The sequence below is a fragment of the Corvus cornix genome, chromosome 13, assembly GCF_000738735.6.
Source record: "Corvus cornix cornix isolate S_Up_H32 chromosome 13, ASM73873v5, whole genome shotgun sequence".
Taxonomy (NCBI): Eukaryota; Metazoa; Chordata; class Aves; order Passeriformes; family Corvidae; genus Corvus; species Corvus cornix.
Window position 1 is genome coordinate 18,464,955 of NC_046343.1, and position 17,946 is coordinate 18,482,900.

Consider the following 17,946-nt stretch of genomic DNA (forward strand, 5'->3'; position numbering starts at 1 on the left):
GAATTACACCACATTATAAAACTTGTGGGTATGGAGAGGAGTTGTATGTTACCCTGAGGGAGGATAGCAAAGAGATAGAGAGATGAAGGAAACTTCTTTAGGCCAGTAAGGAATAGAAGGATAATTATAGAAACAAGCATACATCATTCATTTTGAACACCCTGAGCTTGAAGTGCAGCATATATACTTACGAGAGCTCTGGAGGAGTGTAAGATGTGATTGGATGATTCAGATAATCCTCCATAACTTAAGATGATTATTTCAAATTTTTTTTTTTTCTGAGCTGGAATTTTGTATGACTATATTTCTTTATATTTTATTTACTGGAGGTTATATAATCTACTTCTCTGTCTGGTTTCACTGTGGTTATGGATACTCGTGTTAGCAGCAAGCAAAAGCATTAGAAACAAACAGAAAATGGAAAAACAGCTACAGATATTCTTCTGCTTCATAGGGTTAGCTTGAGTTGATCTGCTTTATTTGAAGGTATCTAGCTATATCTAAGTGTAAAAGTTTTAATCTTGGAATTATGTCAACTTTAGAAGGTTTCTTTTTTCTTTCACATTCCTCTTTTTGCCACTCCCCTCCCATTCCCTTCCCTCTTCTTTTTTAATTTTTTTTTTTAAACCACTCTATGCATCTCTGAATGTGAAATCTAAGGCGTGATTTTTGCCTGCTGCTATTATTCAGTTCCCACAGATTTCCAATATAGCTAGCAAATCTCAAGAGAAGATGTAAATGGTCATTACTGAAATGTGATTTGATTAGGTCTGTCTTAGTTTGAGCTCATTTCATTTTTTCTGGCTGTGTTTTATCTTATATAATTGTCACCTGTTAGAATTCCATGTGATATCTCTTCCCCAATGATGCACATTGCTTTTATAAAAGATTGCTCTAAAATCTCACTATAAATTAAAAAGCTCAATTCTCTTCTCAGTGAGTAAGGTTAGGAAAACGTGGATGCCTTCTAGCCATCTATTTAAACAATATTAACTCAAAAACCCCATTTCTATTGCTCAATTAGACTTGAGAAATGAAAAAATAGGTTCTTGTTCTGTAATACCCTATGAGGCACTCATATTGGTGGTTTTGAAAAATTCTTGCACAATGTTTTTGTGCAATGATAATTTCACCCAGAAGGAAGTCACTTCTAGAATCAGTCACTCACGATGTAGTCATCTTCTCATCACTATCTGTCAATGTTTAAAAACAAACATGTGAGGTGCTAGAAATGTCAGCAGTTTTGCTTATTGAGTAACACTCCTGAGCATTTTTTTGAGATTTAAAATACCTTTTGCTTTTATTGGTCTACCAGTGCGAGCTATAAATTAAGTTAGGCTGAACATAAATTCAAGTTAAATTGAATATAAATCCTTATTAGAATTAGATCTGTCAGGGAATGTTTTCATTCTTGTCTTCTACATCTCAGTACACAGCAGAGCACTATAATGAAGTGTTCCTAGTATTGGGCTGGGAACATGGAACATGGAATGCTTACCCCAGCTGAAGGACTAGTGTCCTTCTACTTGCTGTGCTAAACCAAGTGATACCTGCTCTGCATGTAAGTGTAAACCATTTTTACAACATTCATAAGCACATAAATGTCCCTTATTATTTGTGTTAGATGAAGACTGGGTATGATGCTAAATCATCTCATGATGGAGGAAGAAATAATCTCTAACCCTTCCTTAGGGAATGACTTCGCATTGTGCTTACCAGCAACATTAAAGCCCATATTGTTGGTAAAGCAAGTGGGTCAGGTAAGTGTTTAGGGAGCCAGTAAAAAATAAATATGAAACTAATATAGGTTTATTCTGAGTGTATTAATAATTCTTATTTCTCTTAGATCATGGAAGTATCATTACTGGAATGTTTTTAGATAAAAATATGTCTGAAGAAAGAGCTGAATGAACAGAAAATAGCTGCTCAATACACATCTTTAATTACATCATGCTAACTCATTCACAGAATAAGAGTAAGCAAATGGTGAAAATTAAACTGGTTTTTTGTTGTTTCTTTTTTAAACAATGCTTCTGATTTAACTTCATTTTTAATGCACGGTAACCAATAGTAACCCATGTGTTCCTACATAAACCAACCTATATCATGCAAGACGCTGTTTGCACTCATGCTCATAAAACAGACTGTGCAGGGGTGGATGTGGAATTTAGTTCTAATAACAGGGTAGATGTGTGATACATTAAGAATGTAAGTGGCAAACTAATGTCTGTATGTCAGCTGAGTAGGAAAATCATCAACAACTATTCTGCAATTCCCCTATAGAATTTGTTTTGATGAACTTTCTTTGGTGATTGGTACTATCAGGATGGTTTCATCTCAGGGTCTCCTTAGTCATGTGGGACATATAAGCATACCAGCTTCTGGGTGAGGACTGTCAGCATCTCTGCTCTAAAATCCACCCAGGTAGAGTTTTTTACCTGTCACCCCATGCCTGTTTAACCTCGAGAAAAGGAGTCTTAGGGAGGACCTTATCACTCCCTGCATCTCCCTGACAGGAGGTTGTAGCCAGGTGGAGGTCAGTCTTTTCTGCCAGGTAACAAGGGATATTACAAGAGGAAACAACCTCAGGTTGCACCAGGGGAGGTTTAGGTTGGATGTTAGGAAGAATTTCTTCACTGAAAGGGCTGTCAGGCATTGGAACAGACTGCCCAGGGAAGTGCTGGGATCACCAGCTGGGAAGTGTTCAAGCCATGTGGATGTGATACTTGGGGACATAGTTTAGTGGTGAACAGGGCAGTGTGGGGTTAGTGACAGGACTCAATGGTTTTAGAAGCCTTTTCCAGCCTTAATGATTCCATGATTCTGTGCCTTTACCCTGCTATGCTGCATTCCAAGTCCATTTCTCAATGCCTCTGCAGCTGTAGTAGCCTTGGATTTCTCCACACTACACAGCAATGTCAGTAACTCATTCTCCATGGAGTCATGGCTTGTTACTATTGTTTAAATAAAACTCTGGTTGTACCATACAAAAAGTCAAAAAAATTAGCCATAGATGCCTGGTCAATTAGATAAATGGCTGTGGCAGCTAAACCAAGTAAAATGAAGCTGTGGGCAGGTCAAGAGAAGTTCAGACCCAGCTGGCCTGACAAGCCTCTGTCCTGAGGCCATGCAGGCTCAGTGCAAAGCAGTGGCTGTGGTGTGTTGCTGGGCTGCGGCTGAATTCACACACGGTGGTTCCAAAAATCATCACATAAATCGTGATGCAAACTGCTACATCTTACTTGCCTATTTATGCTGCTCTTTTCCAGAGACAAGTATATTCAGCTTTATGTGCAAGAATTTCAGAATCTTTTTTCTGAAAAAATGGTCAATTGTTTTAAAGGTCCTAATTAATAAATATTATGGTGACTCTGTAAATTTATTTTAATGAGAAGAAACTGTGTATGGGCTCATTCAGTGTCTTATCTTTTTATTTCTCTATCAATCTCCAGTAAGTAAAAGGTAAGGCACATAACATGCAAATTCTACCTAGCTCTGAAGTTTTTGACATTTGAGTGGGCTAGGCATGATGATCACTGCAAAGCCTATCTTCCCATCCGTTGCATTTGAATGTGACTATTAAGGCTCGTCAAAACACCAGGAAAGTAGGAGCAATTTCTATTCCATACGCATACAAATATATATCTCCCAGAATTTTCTTTTTCCTCCACAAATATTTTGGCATACCTTTTTTGACTCTCATCAGCATTATAGAATTTTACTTTATAAGTTGTCATTGCTCCAATTATGGTCAGAGAAGTTTTTCTTTGTAAAAGGAAAGAAAATTTTGCAGAGAAAGCTACTAGAAACTTGTTTTATAAGTAGGTGTTATTCAGGGCTAGAGAAAGCTGGATGCTTCACAACTGGAAAAGGGAGCAAGAATAAGAACAATAACCAAGTACAAGCAGAAGCTAAGAGTGGGTTTGATTAATGTGTGTAACTGGCTACAAGAGTCAGAAGTAATATGGATGACATACTACTGTGGATGACATATGGATGACACAGACATATTCCAAAAGCATTATTTTGAAACACTGCATTTGGAGCCAAGTTTATCCAACACTAGTACCAATTTGTTTCAGAAATTCCTGGAGAGAAGAAACCATATTAACGCCTAAGACATGTATACTCATGTAACTAGAGTTTGAAAATATATTTAGCACAGGGTGCTGAAGATGCTGCAAGGAATGATACAAAGTCCAGAAAGACATACAGTGGTGAAAATGTTTCCTTCAGTTCAAGAGATTATGTAAGAGGATTTTATTTTTTCTCCTTGTCTCCTCATCTCCTGCAGCTCTGTATTGTGGCTAAGTCAAAGGATCCACTAAATGTGGTGCAGAGACTGTTTCAGTTGAAAACCAAAGTGTCCATATATTCAGGCCACAGTGTCCAGTTCCCCATCAGGTTTCCTTGGCTCCATCAGAGCTCTGTGGAGCACCCCCATGGCATGACAGCAAAGAGCTTTAATGGTGAATCGATACAAGACCAAGCAGGGATGTTACCATCTGGCCTTACTAAGTCATCTCGGATTAGTCCATACCCAGCTGTGGGGTCTCCCTGGAAGAGATGTAAGCACCAGCTACGTGTGGTGTCATTTATGGAATTTAGGGTATCTGGACAAAGCATCATGGCAACTCAGAACAGGCTCATTGGCAAAATGCAGAGGGTTTCAGACCCCAATTTCTATCAGTACAGGGGAGGCACCATGAGGCTTCAGAGATTTTGTTGGTCCTTTATGGATCTTACCCAAACTTCATAATCAGGAACTCTTTAAAAACAAGACTCTTTCCATGACTTGAGCAGATGCTGATGGGACCATCAGGTGAGGATGGACACCTGCAAACCCCTGAAAATAATGGCAGATGAACAGAAGCTGAGAATAAAGATGTTTTACTAATCATAGCATATCTCCCACATGGATAGATCCATCTTCAGTTTTCCCTTGCTACAAATCCAGCAGCTTTTTATGAGCTACAGGCTTATGCAGAATAACAGCAGAGTATTGATAAGAAGAAATTCCACTGGAAGCCACTGAAGTAAAACTTTACATGCAATTTATTCTCCTGAGATCCTCGGGAATTTGGCAAACACACCTCAGGATAATTTGTTAAATAAAAAACAGGTGCTATTCTAAGATCTACAGTTTTCCAGGACAGATTACCAAAGAAATAATTTAGAAGAGAGGACATAAATGGAATATATTTGCTGGCAAATGTTGCATTTTTAGCTTACATCTGTCAGATTTTCCAGGATTATGCTTTCGATACTGCCAGCTGCTCACTATTCTTATCCTCGTGCAGAAAACCATGTTGGTAAACATTTAAAGACAAATAAAAGTGTTCTCCTGGATAAAGGCTTGAATGCTTAAAACCCTGCAAAACTGAAGCCCAGCTTAGCTGCCTCAGCCTGTTTTTCAAGGTTTCGTTGCAGACATGACATCTTTGTTAAAGAAATCCATTGTTTACATACCATTTGGAATTCTTACTTGTTAACTAAAAGGAGAGCTATTTAAAATATGCACTATTTATGATTGGACATAATTTGACTATTAAACTTCTGGGCTTTTTCATTACATCCTTTCATTACTATTTTATTGAGCAGCTCAGAAAATTGCATATGCAGGTAATGATTGCAGGTAACAAATGTTTCTCATTTTTTAGTCTGAATATATATTGCATTGAATTTAATCACATCTATGCTTACCTACTATAGAGAGATGAAGAGATACAGAGCTTTGGGGATGGTAACAGAAAAATTTATTTCACAGATATAGTACCTTTCCCCTTTCTTTTTTTTTCCTTCCTTAACAAATTGTGTAATTAAAGCTGCTAACAATTTTCCCTTCTAGTTTTCTCCTTAAGCCTTCACATACCCAGAACTTTTTCAAAGTTACCATGAGAGCTGAATTTCTTGGTTTCTGGCCAAAGATTAATTTTATGTCAAAGTCTGAAATAAAATCCACTTTTTGAAATCAGTAAGGCTAAAATTATTCCTATTCCTTTTTAAAATCAAATCTATATATGGATTGTTTTCACACATGTAATCCCTAGATGACTGAATAGTAAGTTTTGGAACTCATTATAGAAATAATACATATTAAGAAGTATGCCAGAGTGAAAGTGGTTGGCTATTAAGTGGTTAAAATGCATTAAGTGGGTAAAACAGTGGTTGAAAGTGGTTGGATATTAATAGCAAGTAATTTAGAATCGCATAATTTAATTTCTGAGCAATGAACTCTCTCTAGAGGTGCTGCTGGCATGTGGTGAGAGGAAAGATACACTGTCCTCACCTGGACAAAATAGCGGTACCTTAGATTTACAACCTTTTGACATCAAGGAGGCAGAGTTGTAGTTCTGGATCACAATAACCAGTGCCGAGAATAATATTTTCATGTTGTTCACCATTGATTCTTAAATATGGGTTTCAGAGCCTTGTTAGTTATACTGGACATGGAATTTAGGAATTTGGCCTGAAAGATTTGTCATGACTTTAATCTCATGTGCTGCATTAGAGCCTTATTAAGGTTTTAAGTAATTTTAAGTGCATGCTATAAGTCTTTAAAGCAGCTTAGTGAGGTTTTTATCCTTTCCTTTAGAAACCAGAAAATAAAATGAGAAAAGTAATTGTTAATGTATTTTTGATTGTTCTTGCCCCAAAGAGCTTACAAATATCCAATGTTTATTCAATACAATGTGGTCTGTGATACTGGTTATTTTTTTTGTTTCAGTAAAAGAGTAGCAATATTTGTAATTGTATTATAAGGACCTCCAAGTATGTTACTGTTGGTAACCTTCCCCTCTTTCAAATCTTCACCTTCCCAGAAAATAGTGATTTCTTTGCTCCATTACAAAACAAAATTGTAATACTCAAAACACAGTTGAGCCCTCACAGGCTGGAGGAGCAGAATGCATCATTTAAGTTACATATAGAGAATCCAAAAGGTGTCTTTTCAATATTCAAGTTCAGCTATCAAGACAGTTCTTGGCAGTGTAAATATTTTTACATGGTTCACATGTCCCATCTTCTTTCTGAAGCCACTACCAGCTTTCTCACCTGTGTTCTTGTTCAAGTGTGGAATGTCTCTGGTCTCTGACTCCCAAAACACACCCAGGCTCTCTTCACTTCATGCAAATGGTTGCTCTTCATTTATCATCTTTGTTAATTTGAACATAATAACTCATCATCCCAATCCCTCCACTTGTTTTCTATTTGAAGCAGGTGAAGCAGGCTTCTTTTCACTATGTTAAAAATGTTGTATAATTCCAGTCTTCATAATTCACTTCCAGACCAGGCTCAGTTCTGCCTCTTATTCATAGCAAGTGTACAACCTTCCTGGACTCATTGCTGAAGTCCTTACTCTCTGAATTAAGTAACTCTAAGGACTATCAGTAATTCATCTAAGAAGGTCAAGCTGACTGTAATTTTAATTATATATATATGGTGGCATTCTTCATTCACTAACATTTTTATGCCTGTTTGCCTTTCCTGTTTTTTCTGTTTGTGCCATGGTTTCACAGTTGTCTTGAAAATATTGTCCATTCCCAAAAATAAGCATGAGCTAATGGTCTACATATATAATTATGTTATTGATTTTTGGGGGAGTCAGGTGATTATTTTTCTGCACAGAGAGTCAGTTTAAAAGCTTAAGTTTTGGAAGAATGGCTCTTAGGGCTATAAAAGTAGAAACCAGAGGCATTAATCAGGGTAGCAGAAGGGAAAAGTCATTGTAGATTCCTTGATAAACTGTTTTCCCTTGCCTGCTTCAGTTTCTGCTGTCCACCTGATTGAAGCCCTTTTAGTGCTAATCTGTAGTGTGAAGTCTTTTGTGTCTTCACCAGATTTTGGAGAGGAAAAGCAGAGTACAAACTCTACCGCCCTTCCATGGGATGTACACAAAATGCCCAAGAGATAACTGATCTCTGTATGTGGTTGTCATGGGCACATCTCATTCTGCTTTGGTGACACACTTCTCCAGCTTTAGCAAACATATGTGTAGTTTAGTAGGTCCCATATGTGTAGTTTAGTAGGTCCCATCACCTAATAATATATTGACTAATACATTGATTAGTTTAGTAAGGCTTTCTAGCATTATCTGATTAATTGCTCTTAATGGTTCTCTTTCTCGTTCTTTCTTCTGCTGTCTGTTTTTCTCTCTCTTGAAAAATAATCTAAGGGAATTAAATGAAAGTGGAATTCAGTGGATAATCTCCAATCTGTTCCAGCAGGCAGATTTCTGTTTGGATCTGAAGATATTTTGCTATGGATTAACAAAAGCTTCATATGACTAGAACATGCTATTTGTGTTACACAATATAACATTGAACCACTAATGAAGAAAAACACTAATTTTCTCATATTACCTACTTAATTTTGGGGGGGTAGGAATTCTGGCAGAAGATTATTATGGGTATGCATGAGCTATCCTTTAAGGTGCATTTCTCAGCAATGTATAGAACCAGAAGTATTTTTCAGCAGAACATGGAGCATTCAAAAAGTTGAAGAAGATAAGTAGCTCAGAAAAAAAGGTAGCTTTCCATCTCAAGGGTTCACACCAAAGTCCAAGATGACATTCAGTAAAAAATACCATTTCATACATGATTACCTGCATCATTTGGAAAGAGCTAACGCAAGCATAAAAAGTAAATAACTTCTAATTCCATTCCTTCCAAAAACTCATTATTATCCTTCATTTATTTTAAACAGCTTTTTTACATATATTGATCTTTTATTTATGGTAATAATCTGTGTATGTTGCTTTAGGTATAGTAAAAATGACATTTGTTTAATGTTTTGCGGCTGTCTGCAAATAGATGAATGTTCTGTCTTGTAAGACTAATATTTAGTTTTGTACACAATGGCCAGATTTCACAGCTAGGCCTACACATTATGTTGTTCTTTACTGAAGATGTGTGAAAATGTCCTTCCACTAGATCTGAAAAAATAGAACTTATCCTCAAGGTATGAAAATCTGATTTAAACAATAGTGATTTTCTTTCTTAGTGGTGATTTGCTGTTGCACTAAGATTCTTGTATGATTTACTGAATTTCTATTGCCTGCTCTCACTTTGCAGTAAGCATAATGTAGTCATTACTCTGGGTCAAATCAGTGATATTTTGTGCCATGTATTTTGCACCTGGCAGCTGCCAATAGCAGAGGATAAGAGCAAAATACAAGGGCAGAAATATCACTGGTGAAGTGTCTCCTCTTCCAGAAACATGCACCTAGAGATTTCCTATAATGAAATGCTATCAGTGAATTTAATGGATTTTAAAAGATTTTAAAATATTTTTTGTCCCTTTGAATCTATAAATATTTGGGCTGTGCACCATCTCACTTTTTTAAAAAAATCATTTTTGTAAGTTTTCAGCCAGGGTTAATTTCACTGCATACTCTATGTCTTTTATATAAGAGAGAGCAAGTAAAGCTGCTGTAGTCAACTTTTTCTGTGTTGCTTAGGACTTCACATGAAAAAAACATTATGCAGCTGAGGTATTCATTTACATGGGAAGGTATTTGTTACGTTTCTCTTCTGCTTATGCAGTCACTGGTAGTTTTCATCAGCATTAAAGCCTCCTTTTCTTGACAGCAGTTGTGTTAAAAATACTACTGTTATATAAATAAGAGGATATCACTGTGTGTCAGACTGACTGACAAGACTCGCATATTAATTTCCTGTCACAACTATACAAATTCCCCAGAATCACACTAGATATAACCTCACTATTCTCTCAATAGTTTTCTTCAACCTACCACCATTGCCCCTCTTTTGCCTCAGTTTGTCTGAGCCAGTTGGCAGGTGTCAGAACTTATGAAAATATGTAGTCACTATCTCCCTCTACCATCCTCTTTTCATACGGATGAAAAAACAAATACAGGTCTTTTGTAAATTTCTCCCATTGAAGGAGATGGTTACACATTCTGATATAAATTAAGTTCTAACCGCTTCATATTACAAATTTAAAAGCAAGGAATATTATTTTCTGTTTTGCTATTTTCTCCACTTTCTGGCTTAACGCAAAGCTAAACTTCTTCTTAATCAGAAGAATCAAATAAGTAGATTACTTCTGGACATCAAAATAGGAAACCAGACCCAATTCAAACAGCAAAGCTCCTACTTACTGCACCAGAGCTCTTCTGAGGCAGGTGCTCACATAAATAAAACTCCTGTAAAGACATTACACCTCCATAGGTATACACTCTAGGTGAATTCAGACTCTTATGCTCTGCTTTTTATAGCATCATGACAATTTAGGCCATAATCCATTATCACAAGGAAGCATGCAATAAATCCTAAGTTTAAAGTCATCAAAAGTCACTCACCATATTGAGTCTAAACAGTACATCTAGAATGTAAACTTTGTACTGTTCCTTTCTTATCTCTCCATCACCAAAAATACCTCTTCACGCTGGTTATTTTGTGTTGAATATTTTCCCTAGGGGAAGTTGTAGTCCCTAATTTCATCGGTGCTGAGTGAGTTTTAGTCTCATTCTATGAGAAAGGATCTTCCTTGCCTAATAATAATTATAGTTACCTGACTGTGGTGATGAGCTCGTTTTTCTGGAATTTATGGTTCTTTCCTGGTACTTTCTGCAGTCTTTTTATTCATTGTATAAGGAATTCATCTTGTTCTAAGTAAATAGCTTCGTGCTTTGAGCCCAGAAAGTTTACATCTATTTCCAGTGAAGGTATCTGGATGTCCATTTCTATCATCAGCTGTCATCTCTTTTCTAAAAATAAAATGAACACATCTCTTTCTCCTATATTGTCAAAAAGCCTCCCTGGTTCTTGTTCAGAACTTCCATTAACAGAAAACAACTCATTTTCTAGAATCGAGAAATTCCTTTGTGTCCAGAGGGCCAGGAAAAGACCTATGTGCCACTTAAGATCAATTTGCATTACAGTCTGTGAGCTGGAGTGTAAAGTTTTAGTTGATCATCTGTATAGAATAAAAAAGAAGGGTTGAAGGAAAAAATATTTAGAGGTATTGTAAATCAGTTAGCTGGAATGTAGGTTGAGAGCTTTCTGCAAAGCATTATGCAGTGTAAGGAACACTTTTTGAAGATCCTTACTGAGTTATAATTTAACTTTGGGTGATTTCCCAGTTCTTAGCTGAGCACAGAACTACCTGTAAGAATCTATACTGGGTATGTCCTGGCTTTTCCTTCAGCAACAGACTGACTTCAGTGGAATAGGGATTACCGAGAGGATAAAACAAAGCCTGTCATGTGAGAAGATTCCCAGAACTGTTGAGATTTTCAGCATTAGGCGTCAATAGGGTGTTGGTCTCTTAGTAGGCAAAACTGAGAAAATGGACAATTATATCTTATCATTTGCGTTAAAAGAAATTTTTATTGCAATAGAAATCTGTTTCAAAAAGTACAACACTAAATAGGCTATGGAGCATGAAAATGAAAAAAAAACCTCCTTCAGATCTGACAACCTACGTCAGGTTTTGGCGGTTTTTTTCATAATCTGTGTATTTATATATATTTGTTGAGACTCTTTTCAGTGGTGCCCAGCAACAGGACAAGGAGTTATGGCTGTAAACAGAAACACAAGAAATTCCACCTCAACATGAGAAAGATCTTCTTTGTGGTAAGGGTGGCAGAGCACTGGAACAGCTACCCAGTGAGGTTCCTGGAGTCTCCCTCTCTGGAGAGATCCCAAACCCACCTAGACAGGTTCTTGTGTCACCTGCTCCAGGTGACCCTGCCTTGGCAGGGGGGTTGGACTGGATGATCTCCAGAGGTCCCTTCCAACCCTAATTATTCAGTGATTGTATGATTTTCTGAGCTTGAATTCACATTAATCAAGCCCCCAGCTTCCACTTTGTTCTTCACTTGCAGTCTTACACAAGTCACTGCCAGTCTCACACAAGCCACCTCTTTTTCTGCATTAAAGTTTTCTGTGGGTAGAGCTGCAGGTACAACGGTTTGCAAAGCTGCAGGTCAGACTGTACCAACAGAGAACCCCAGTAGACTCCAGTTATCCCGATGAAAGCTAAAAATAAGTAATCAAATGATCACCCTGATGGAATCTCTGTATGTAGGAGTATGTAGAATTTTTACAGCTGGAGTGGCTGACACTCCCTGTAACAAGGGGAAGGCTGGAGGGTACTGAGCCAGCTTCGAATGAGCCAGTCCATCTCTCTCTGCAGGACAGTGCCAGTCATAGCTAGTGACCTTAAAACTGCCTCTGCTTTGGAGCTCACTTGGATGTATATCTACAAGGTACTGTAAAAAATCAACCATCCTATATGCATGTTACTGCTCAGCTGTGTCTAATGCTTTATCTAATAATTTAATAATTTATTTCTCAATTCACAATTCAGTTTTCTGTTGGAGAAAGTGGTGGTCGTTACTTAAGAATATAGGAGTTTAATTGTACTGGGACTGAGATTTAGAAAGAGTTCCCCTTGACAAGACATTTGCTTCTTTTCCTTTCATCCATTCACTCCTATTCTTCCCTTTTAAATTTTTGTGCAACTGTTACAGAATTTAGTGACCTATGTCAATAAAGCAAATGTAGCATAAAGGAAAACAATGCAACCACAGTCCAAATCAACAAGATGCGTTTTACAGATTACCATTAATCATGAACATTTTAAACTTAAGACCCTAAAGCATGATTTGAATGGCCATGAAGAAGACATATAATATCAATAATATGAGAAATATTATATTAAAAGAGCAAATTAATTTCCTAAGATATTTTTACTATAGTTAGTTTCTGTGGTTTTTTATTACCAGCTTTCACTTTTTAGATTTTTAAAGATGCAGACTTTTCAAGAGACAACTAACATCGCTTTGAGTACTCACTGGAGTATTTTGGAATACATGAGTTTTGACATGCAGGTTATGTTTAGGTGGTTTAGTCACTCCAGCAGAAGTTAGTTAAAGGGTTTAATCCATATTTCTAAATCATATATTTTCAAGTAGGGAAACAGTGACTGTAGTCTTTTTTTGCTCCATTAAGTTACTTATAATAGAATTAAACTTAATTTTCAAATCTACTTTAGGTCAGTAGTTTTGGTAGTCTTTTTATGACAATAATAGTTGTTCTGAGTTTGTGTCCCAGTATTACAGCTCACAGCAGTCAGGAGTGCAGCATGGTTATGAAAAACTCATAGGTAGGCTCATTCCCCTGTTCCCCCTGACATGCTCAAGTAGTGCAGGTCCTGCATCCACACAGCCTTAGCTGTGCTGATACAAACACTAGAGTATATAAAATATTCAGTTTCATAATATCATAGATAAGGATGAAGTCATATTTTAATAGCACTTAGATTCACATCGTCTGTCATGACGCCTCTTTAAAGGGGACCAATCCTTGTGAGGTGAGGAATTGTCCCTTGCTTAGCAACTCCTTATTCCAGTAATGCGACCTCTGGCTTAGTGTTAGTGTTGTACACTGTGTATTGGAAGTGTATGAAGAACTACAGCTGCAGGATTAACGCCAAACTGATGTTAGCAAGTTTTACAGTAATTCTAAGTGACTGTCCCTCTGAGAGATAATCTTTTAGTCCTTGTTATTATAACACATCACTTTACAAGAGCAAAACAATTTTATTTACACCCATGTTCAGTAATTTACTAATAAAAAAAAAGTACTCACTTAGGCACCAAACTATTTTGATGCTAAAATGATAGCTTTGTTTGGGGGGTTTTTTGGATCAGTCTTGACAGTCTTCTGTTTTAGGCATGTAGCTGCAGCGTAAAAACATTGCCATGAAACTTTTTGGGCACTAACAAGTGAAAAAAAAAAAGTCCCACATTTCCCACCTGAACATTAATTTCCACTGTATTATGTAGCTTTTGCTGGCAATTTGTTAAAGCTCTGCAAAAATAACTGATAAACTCCACATATAAATAGTGTATAGAGTACAGCATTACATAATTTTGAAACTTTGCTGGTGAGTTCTATTGCATGTAATGTTTTAAATACCTATTATATGTTCAATAAGGACAATCAGATAAGTAGTTCCAATTAAACCACATCAGGTGTACAATTTTTTGGGTTTTAATAATAATTTTAAATAGTCTCTGGATCCAAAAATTTTTTATATACAAGTTTTAGAAACTGGGAGCATGATCTGACTAATTTTCATTGAACATAGCTCCCAAGTCCATGTGATGGACTGCACACTGCTGTTACAGTAATCTGATGGGTAAGATGATTTATGCAAGGAGTTTGCAGTCCAGTTATGAATATCAAGAAACCAACTGTAAGAAAGCACTTCCTAAAACTTTAGTGTGCCCTGTTGTAAGGATGTATTTTGTGCATTTAATAAAACTGATACAAATTCTGTAAAGGTAAAATATCGCAGTGTTGTAAAATGACATTTGTTCTGAATTCATTCAAATCATGATTTACCGAAATCAATGCTAGAATTTTAGCTACTTCTATTACTGCCTGAGTGATGTCTTAACTCTCCTCTTCTGTCTTCAGTCTTCTAAATATTAACAATTTTGCAACAATAAATTTCTCTATATAGTAATTTTTTGTATTAATAGAGTTCAAACTTCTGCACAGCAATGGTAATCAAATGTGTTCAATTACTTTGATCAGATTCTGCAAATACTTAAAGTTCTATGTGTATTCTGATTGATGTCAACACGTTTATTCAGATGTTTAACATGGAGCACCTTTGCTAGTGTTCAGTTGGCCCTTCAGAATTTCAGTGTCCAAGAAAAGTGACACACAATATAATAGTCCCCTCCTTCTGAAGTGTTTGATGAGTTTTTAACACAGAAAACCTTTCATCTTGGCTATAAATAAATGGTATCTAAGTTCAACTTTTATAACTCTGTCTTGGTCCTTGAGTTTCCAAAACTAATAATAAGGTTTCTTTCAAAACGGAGGAGGAAAATGTCCTTATTGTTAGAATTAAAATCATATTTGCATGATGACTTATTTGAAATGTTTCTGTAAAGCACTAAGAAGAATTTTCCCTTTATGTGTTGCTATTATTTCTCTGTCTATGATTTATTCTTTAAAATTATGAGGTCGGGAGGTTGTTAGAGGAAACCATCTTGGCTATCAGATAGATAGCTGTGAACAGAATACAGAACTTTTTGCTGAGATAAAACTTTAAGGTGCATTATGAAGGGTTTCTTTTAAAGCCTATGAAATAATTTTGGCAAAATTCCTCTCAGGCAATGTTTTTCTGAAAGATGAGTGAAAAGAAGGAAGTGTGCTAAAATAAGTATCTGGGATTATTTTAGTGGAAGTTTTATGTCAAAATAATATGAAAGTCCATGTCATAAAATCCTGTAAAAATTTAATTTTCCATTTCTGTGTTCAGGTAGTTAACCATAACTGGTTCTGTAAGGGTCAGACATACCTCACACCTGTCTTACTCCCAACACCGAAGTACCCTCATGGTAGACTCACCGAGTTTTATTTCATTTTCTACTCAATTTTCAACCATTTTTAGTTTCTTCTCACAGGAATTCTTTACAAAGTTCTTTTTGTGTGAAAAAGTTACTTGAAAACCCAGCAATTTAATTTCTCTGGCCAATCATTTTGGCTTTTTATTTGGCTTAGATCTAGGATCCTACCACTGCTGGTATGAAGTCTGATTTTTCTTAAATAAAAAAAACAGAAAGAACTCACTTTTTGGTATGGTTGTGTCCAGGTAAAAGGAAGGAAGAAAGGAAGGAGAAAGAAGGTAAATTTGAGGAGCCTGTGTGAATCCAGCATTAGTAGTAGCAAAGAGAGTGGGCACTAACTTCTCAAAGATATTAGTGACCACATGTCTTACGCAGCTGTGGGGAGCAGTCTATTGCCTCTTAAAAGGCCACACGCTTTGCTGTGCAGAGATATTTTCTCATCTAACCTGTTAAATGCACAGTCCACACATTTGTGCAGGGATGTCTGCTCCAGCGCAATGCTTGGCACTGCAGCAATACTCCCGCCCTCCACTTTCTGCTCATCCACATATGAACTCCTGCTTCCTCTGCTGTTGGGATTTTTACCCTTTTCCATTTAGGTATCCGATGCACATATGCAGCATGCACAGGTTGTCTGTCAGCAGAGCGCGTCGCGTGTGGGGGGAAATGCTGTTGGAGACATTCAGCTCATGCGAATCCGAAAACTATCGCATCCCCTGGAGAGCCGCGGCCGCCCGCACGGGAGGGATGTGCCGGGCCGAGGGGCTGTGAGGGACCCGAGGGGCTATGAGGGACTCGGGAAGGCTGTGAGGGACCCGGGAGAGCTGTGAGAGACCCGGGGGAGCTGTGTGGAACCGGGGGACCTGTGCGGGACCCGCATCCCTGTCCTTGGTGCTCAGCCCTGCCCGCCGCTCGCCGCCGCGCAGCCCCGCACAGCCATGATGAGGCTGCCCGCTCCGGGAAAACAAGCAGGAATGCAAGGACATTCTGCTCACAAAACACAGCTGCCGTGTAACTCCATGCACCGGAGCAAGCAATTAATTCAGAGATAAAAGGCTTCATTAATATGGTACCAAATTCTATGAACACCCCGGCATGTACCACCATCACACACACCCGCTGCTCGCCCTCCCTGTCCATGTCAGAGCGACAAAAATTGTAAGAGAAATAAAACATTCTAAGATCTCAGCTGCTAGGAGATACACGAGTGCAATGCCACTATCCAAACCTCTGGTATTCTCACCACAGCTCAGCAAATTCTCAGATTCTTCACCCCCCCAGCCCTCCCTCTCCCCCCACCCTCCCAAACAGAATCAGAAAACACATCTTACCTCTGGATGAGAGAGAGGAACAGAAGTGCCCACACCATCATTTTCAGAGAAAATGCAGGATTCAAGGATGCAGTGCTCCCCAGGCTTGTTGGATTTGGAGGAATCATCTCTATTCCAGCCCCCCCCCCCCCCCAGCTTTTTCCCCCCTTTCCTCTTGGTTGCAGATGGATCCGTCCCCTTCTTTAATTTTTTTTTTTTTTTTTGGTAGTAGTTCTCCCTCCTCCCTACCAGGTCCCGTCAGTGGGATGAGACATTGCGTCCAGCTGCGGGAATTAATATGCAGGGCGAGAGAAATTAGATCTGCTCAAGCCCTTTGCAGATATAATCAGAAAACGTCACCTCAGGCAGCAGGCAGCTTCCAAATCTAGGGAAATAATATAATTTGGAGAAAAGGAAAAAAATAAAACCCAAACAAAAAGCAAAAATCACAGACAGTCACAGAATAAAAACAGTCAAGGAAAGGAGAACATACACATTTACGGAACCACTGACACACATGCAACAAAATCCAATAAAGCAACAATGAGTAAATGAGAGGGGGGGAAAAAAAAGGAGTAAAGCAATGGAGCTTCTGCCTGAATGCAGATTAACTCTGAGGTCAAAGTGGAAATGATGCACTCTGCTGCAGCACAGATTAACACATGCGTGGTGTCAGCCAGGGTGCTTTTTAACCTTTGATTACACATATGCAGGCAGCCTGGATTTTCGGCAGGCATAAAAAAGGAGGTTGGAACGAAAAGCTTGCCCTATGCTGCTGAGCATCCTCATTTTTCTAAACAGTGTGGAAATCATGATTGCAAAGGGGGGGGGGGGAAAATGAAAGGTTGGATGGGGGAGTGGAAAAGGGAGGAATGGTTGTTGCTAAGTAACTCAGGAAATGGGGAAAGCGGCATTGGTGGAGTCGGTATGAATGAGGTGATTTAATGTGTGATAGGATTAGGGGGAATATGCAAGGTTTTTATCTCCCCTCCCCCTAATAAAATGAAGCTACACAGACACAGGAAACACTTCCTGGCCAGAGGGGAAACACTAGAGCACTATAAAAGATGAACGTTGCCAAATTTTGGAACCAGAATCCCAAGTTCCGTTGTCCAAAAATGCAATTTAGCAACTAATAGTGGAGTAAAAAATTCAGGGAATCTCACGATTTCCTAAAGTAAGAGCACTTCAGTCTAAAATAGGTACTTGGACTACAACCTACAATAACATTTTTTTTTACCT

General features: G+C 37.9%; 1 protein-coding gene across 2 annotated transcripts in view; it reads right to left on the reverse strand.

The window, feature by feature from the left end:
* Window positions 1–17,496, reverse strand: part of GABRG2 (gamma-aminobutyric acid type A receptor subunit gamma2) — a 67,798-nt gene extending 50,302 nt beyond the window's left edge. Inside the window, exon 1 of one of the 2 annotated variants that reach the window (XM_039559366.1) lies at window positions 16,726–17,496. In XM_039559366.1, coding sequence (XP_039415300.1) covers window positions 16,726–16,832 — 107 coding nt within the window. In that variant the 5' untranslated portion in view covers window positions 16,833–17,496. The remainder of the gene's footprint in view (window positions 1–16,725) is intronic. The other variant, XM_039559367.1, reaches the window with a different exon arrangement.
* Window positions 17,497–17,946: the final 450 nt, after the last annotated feature.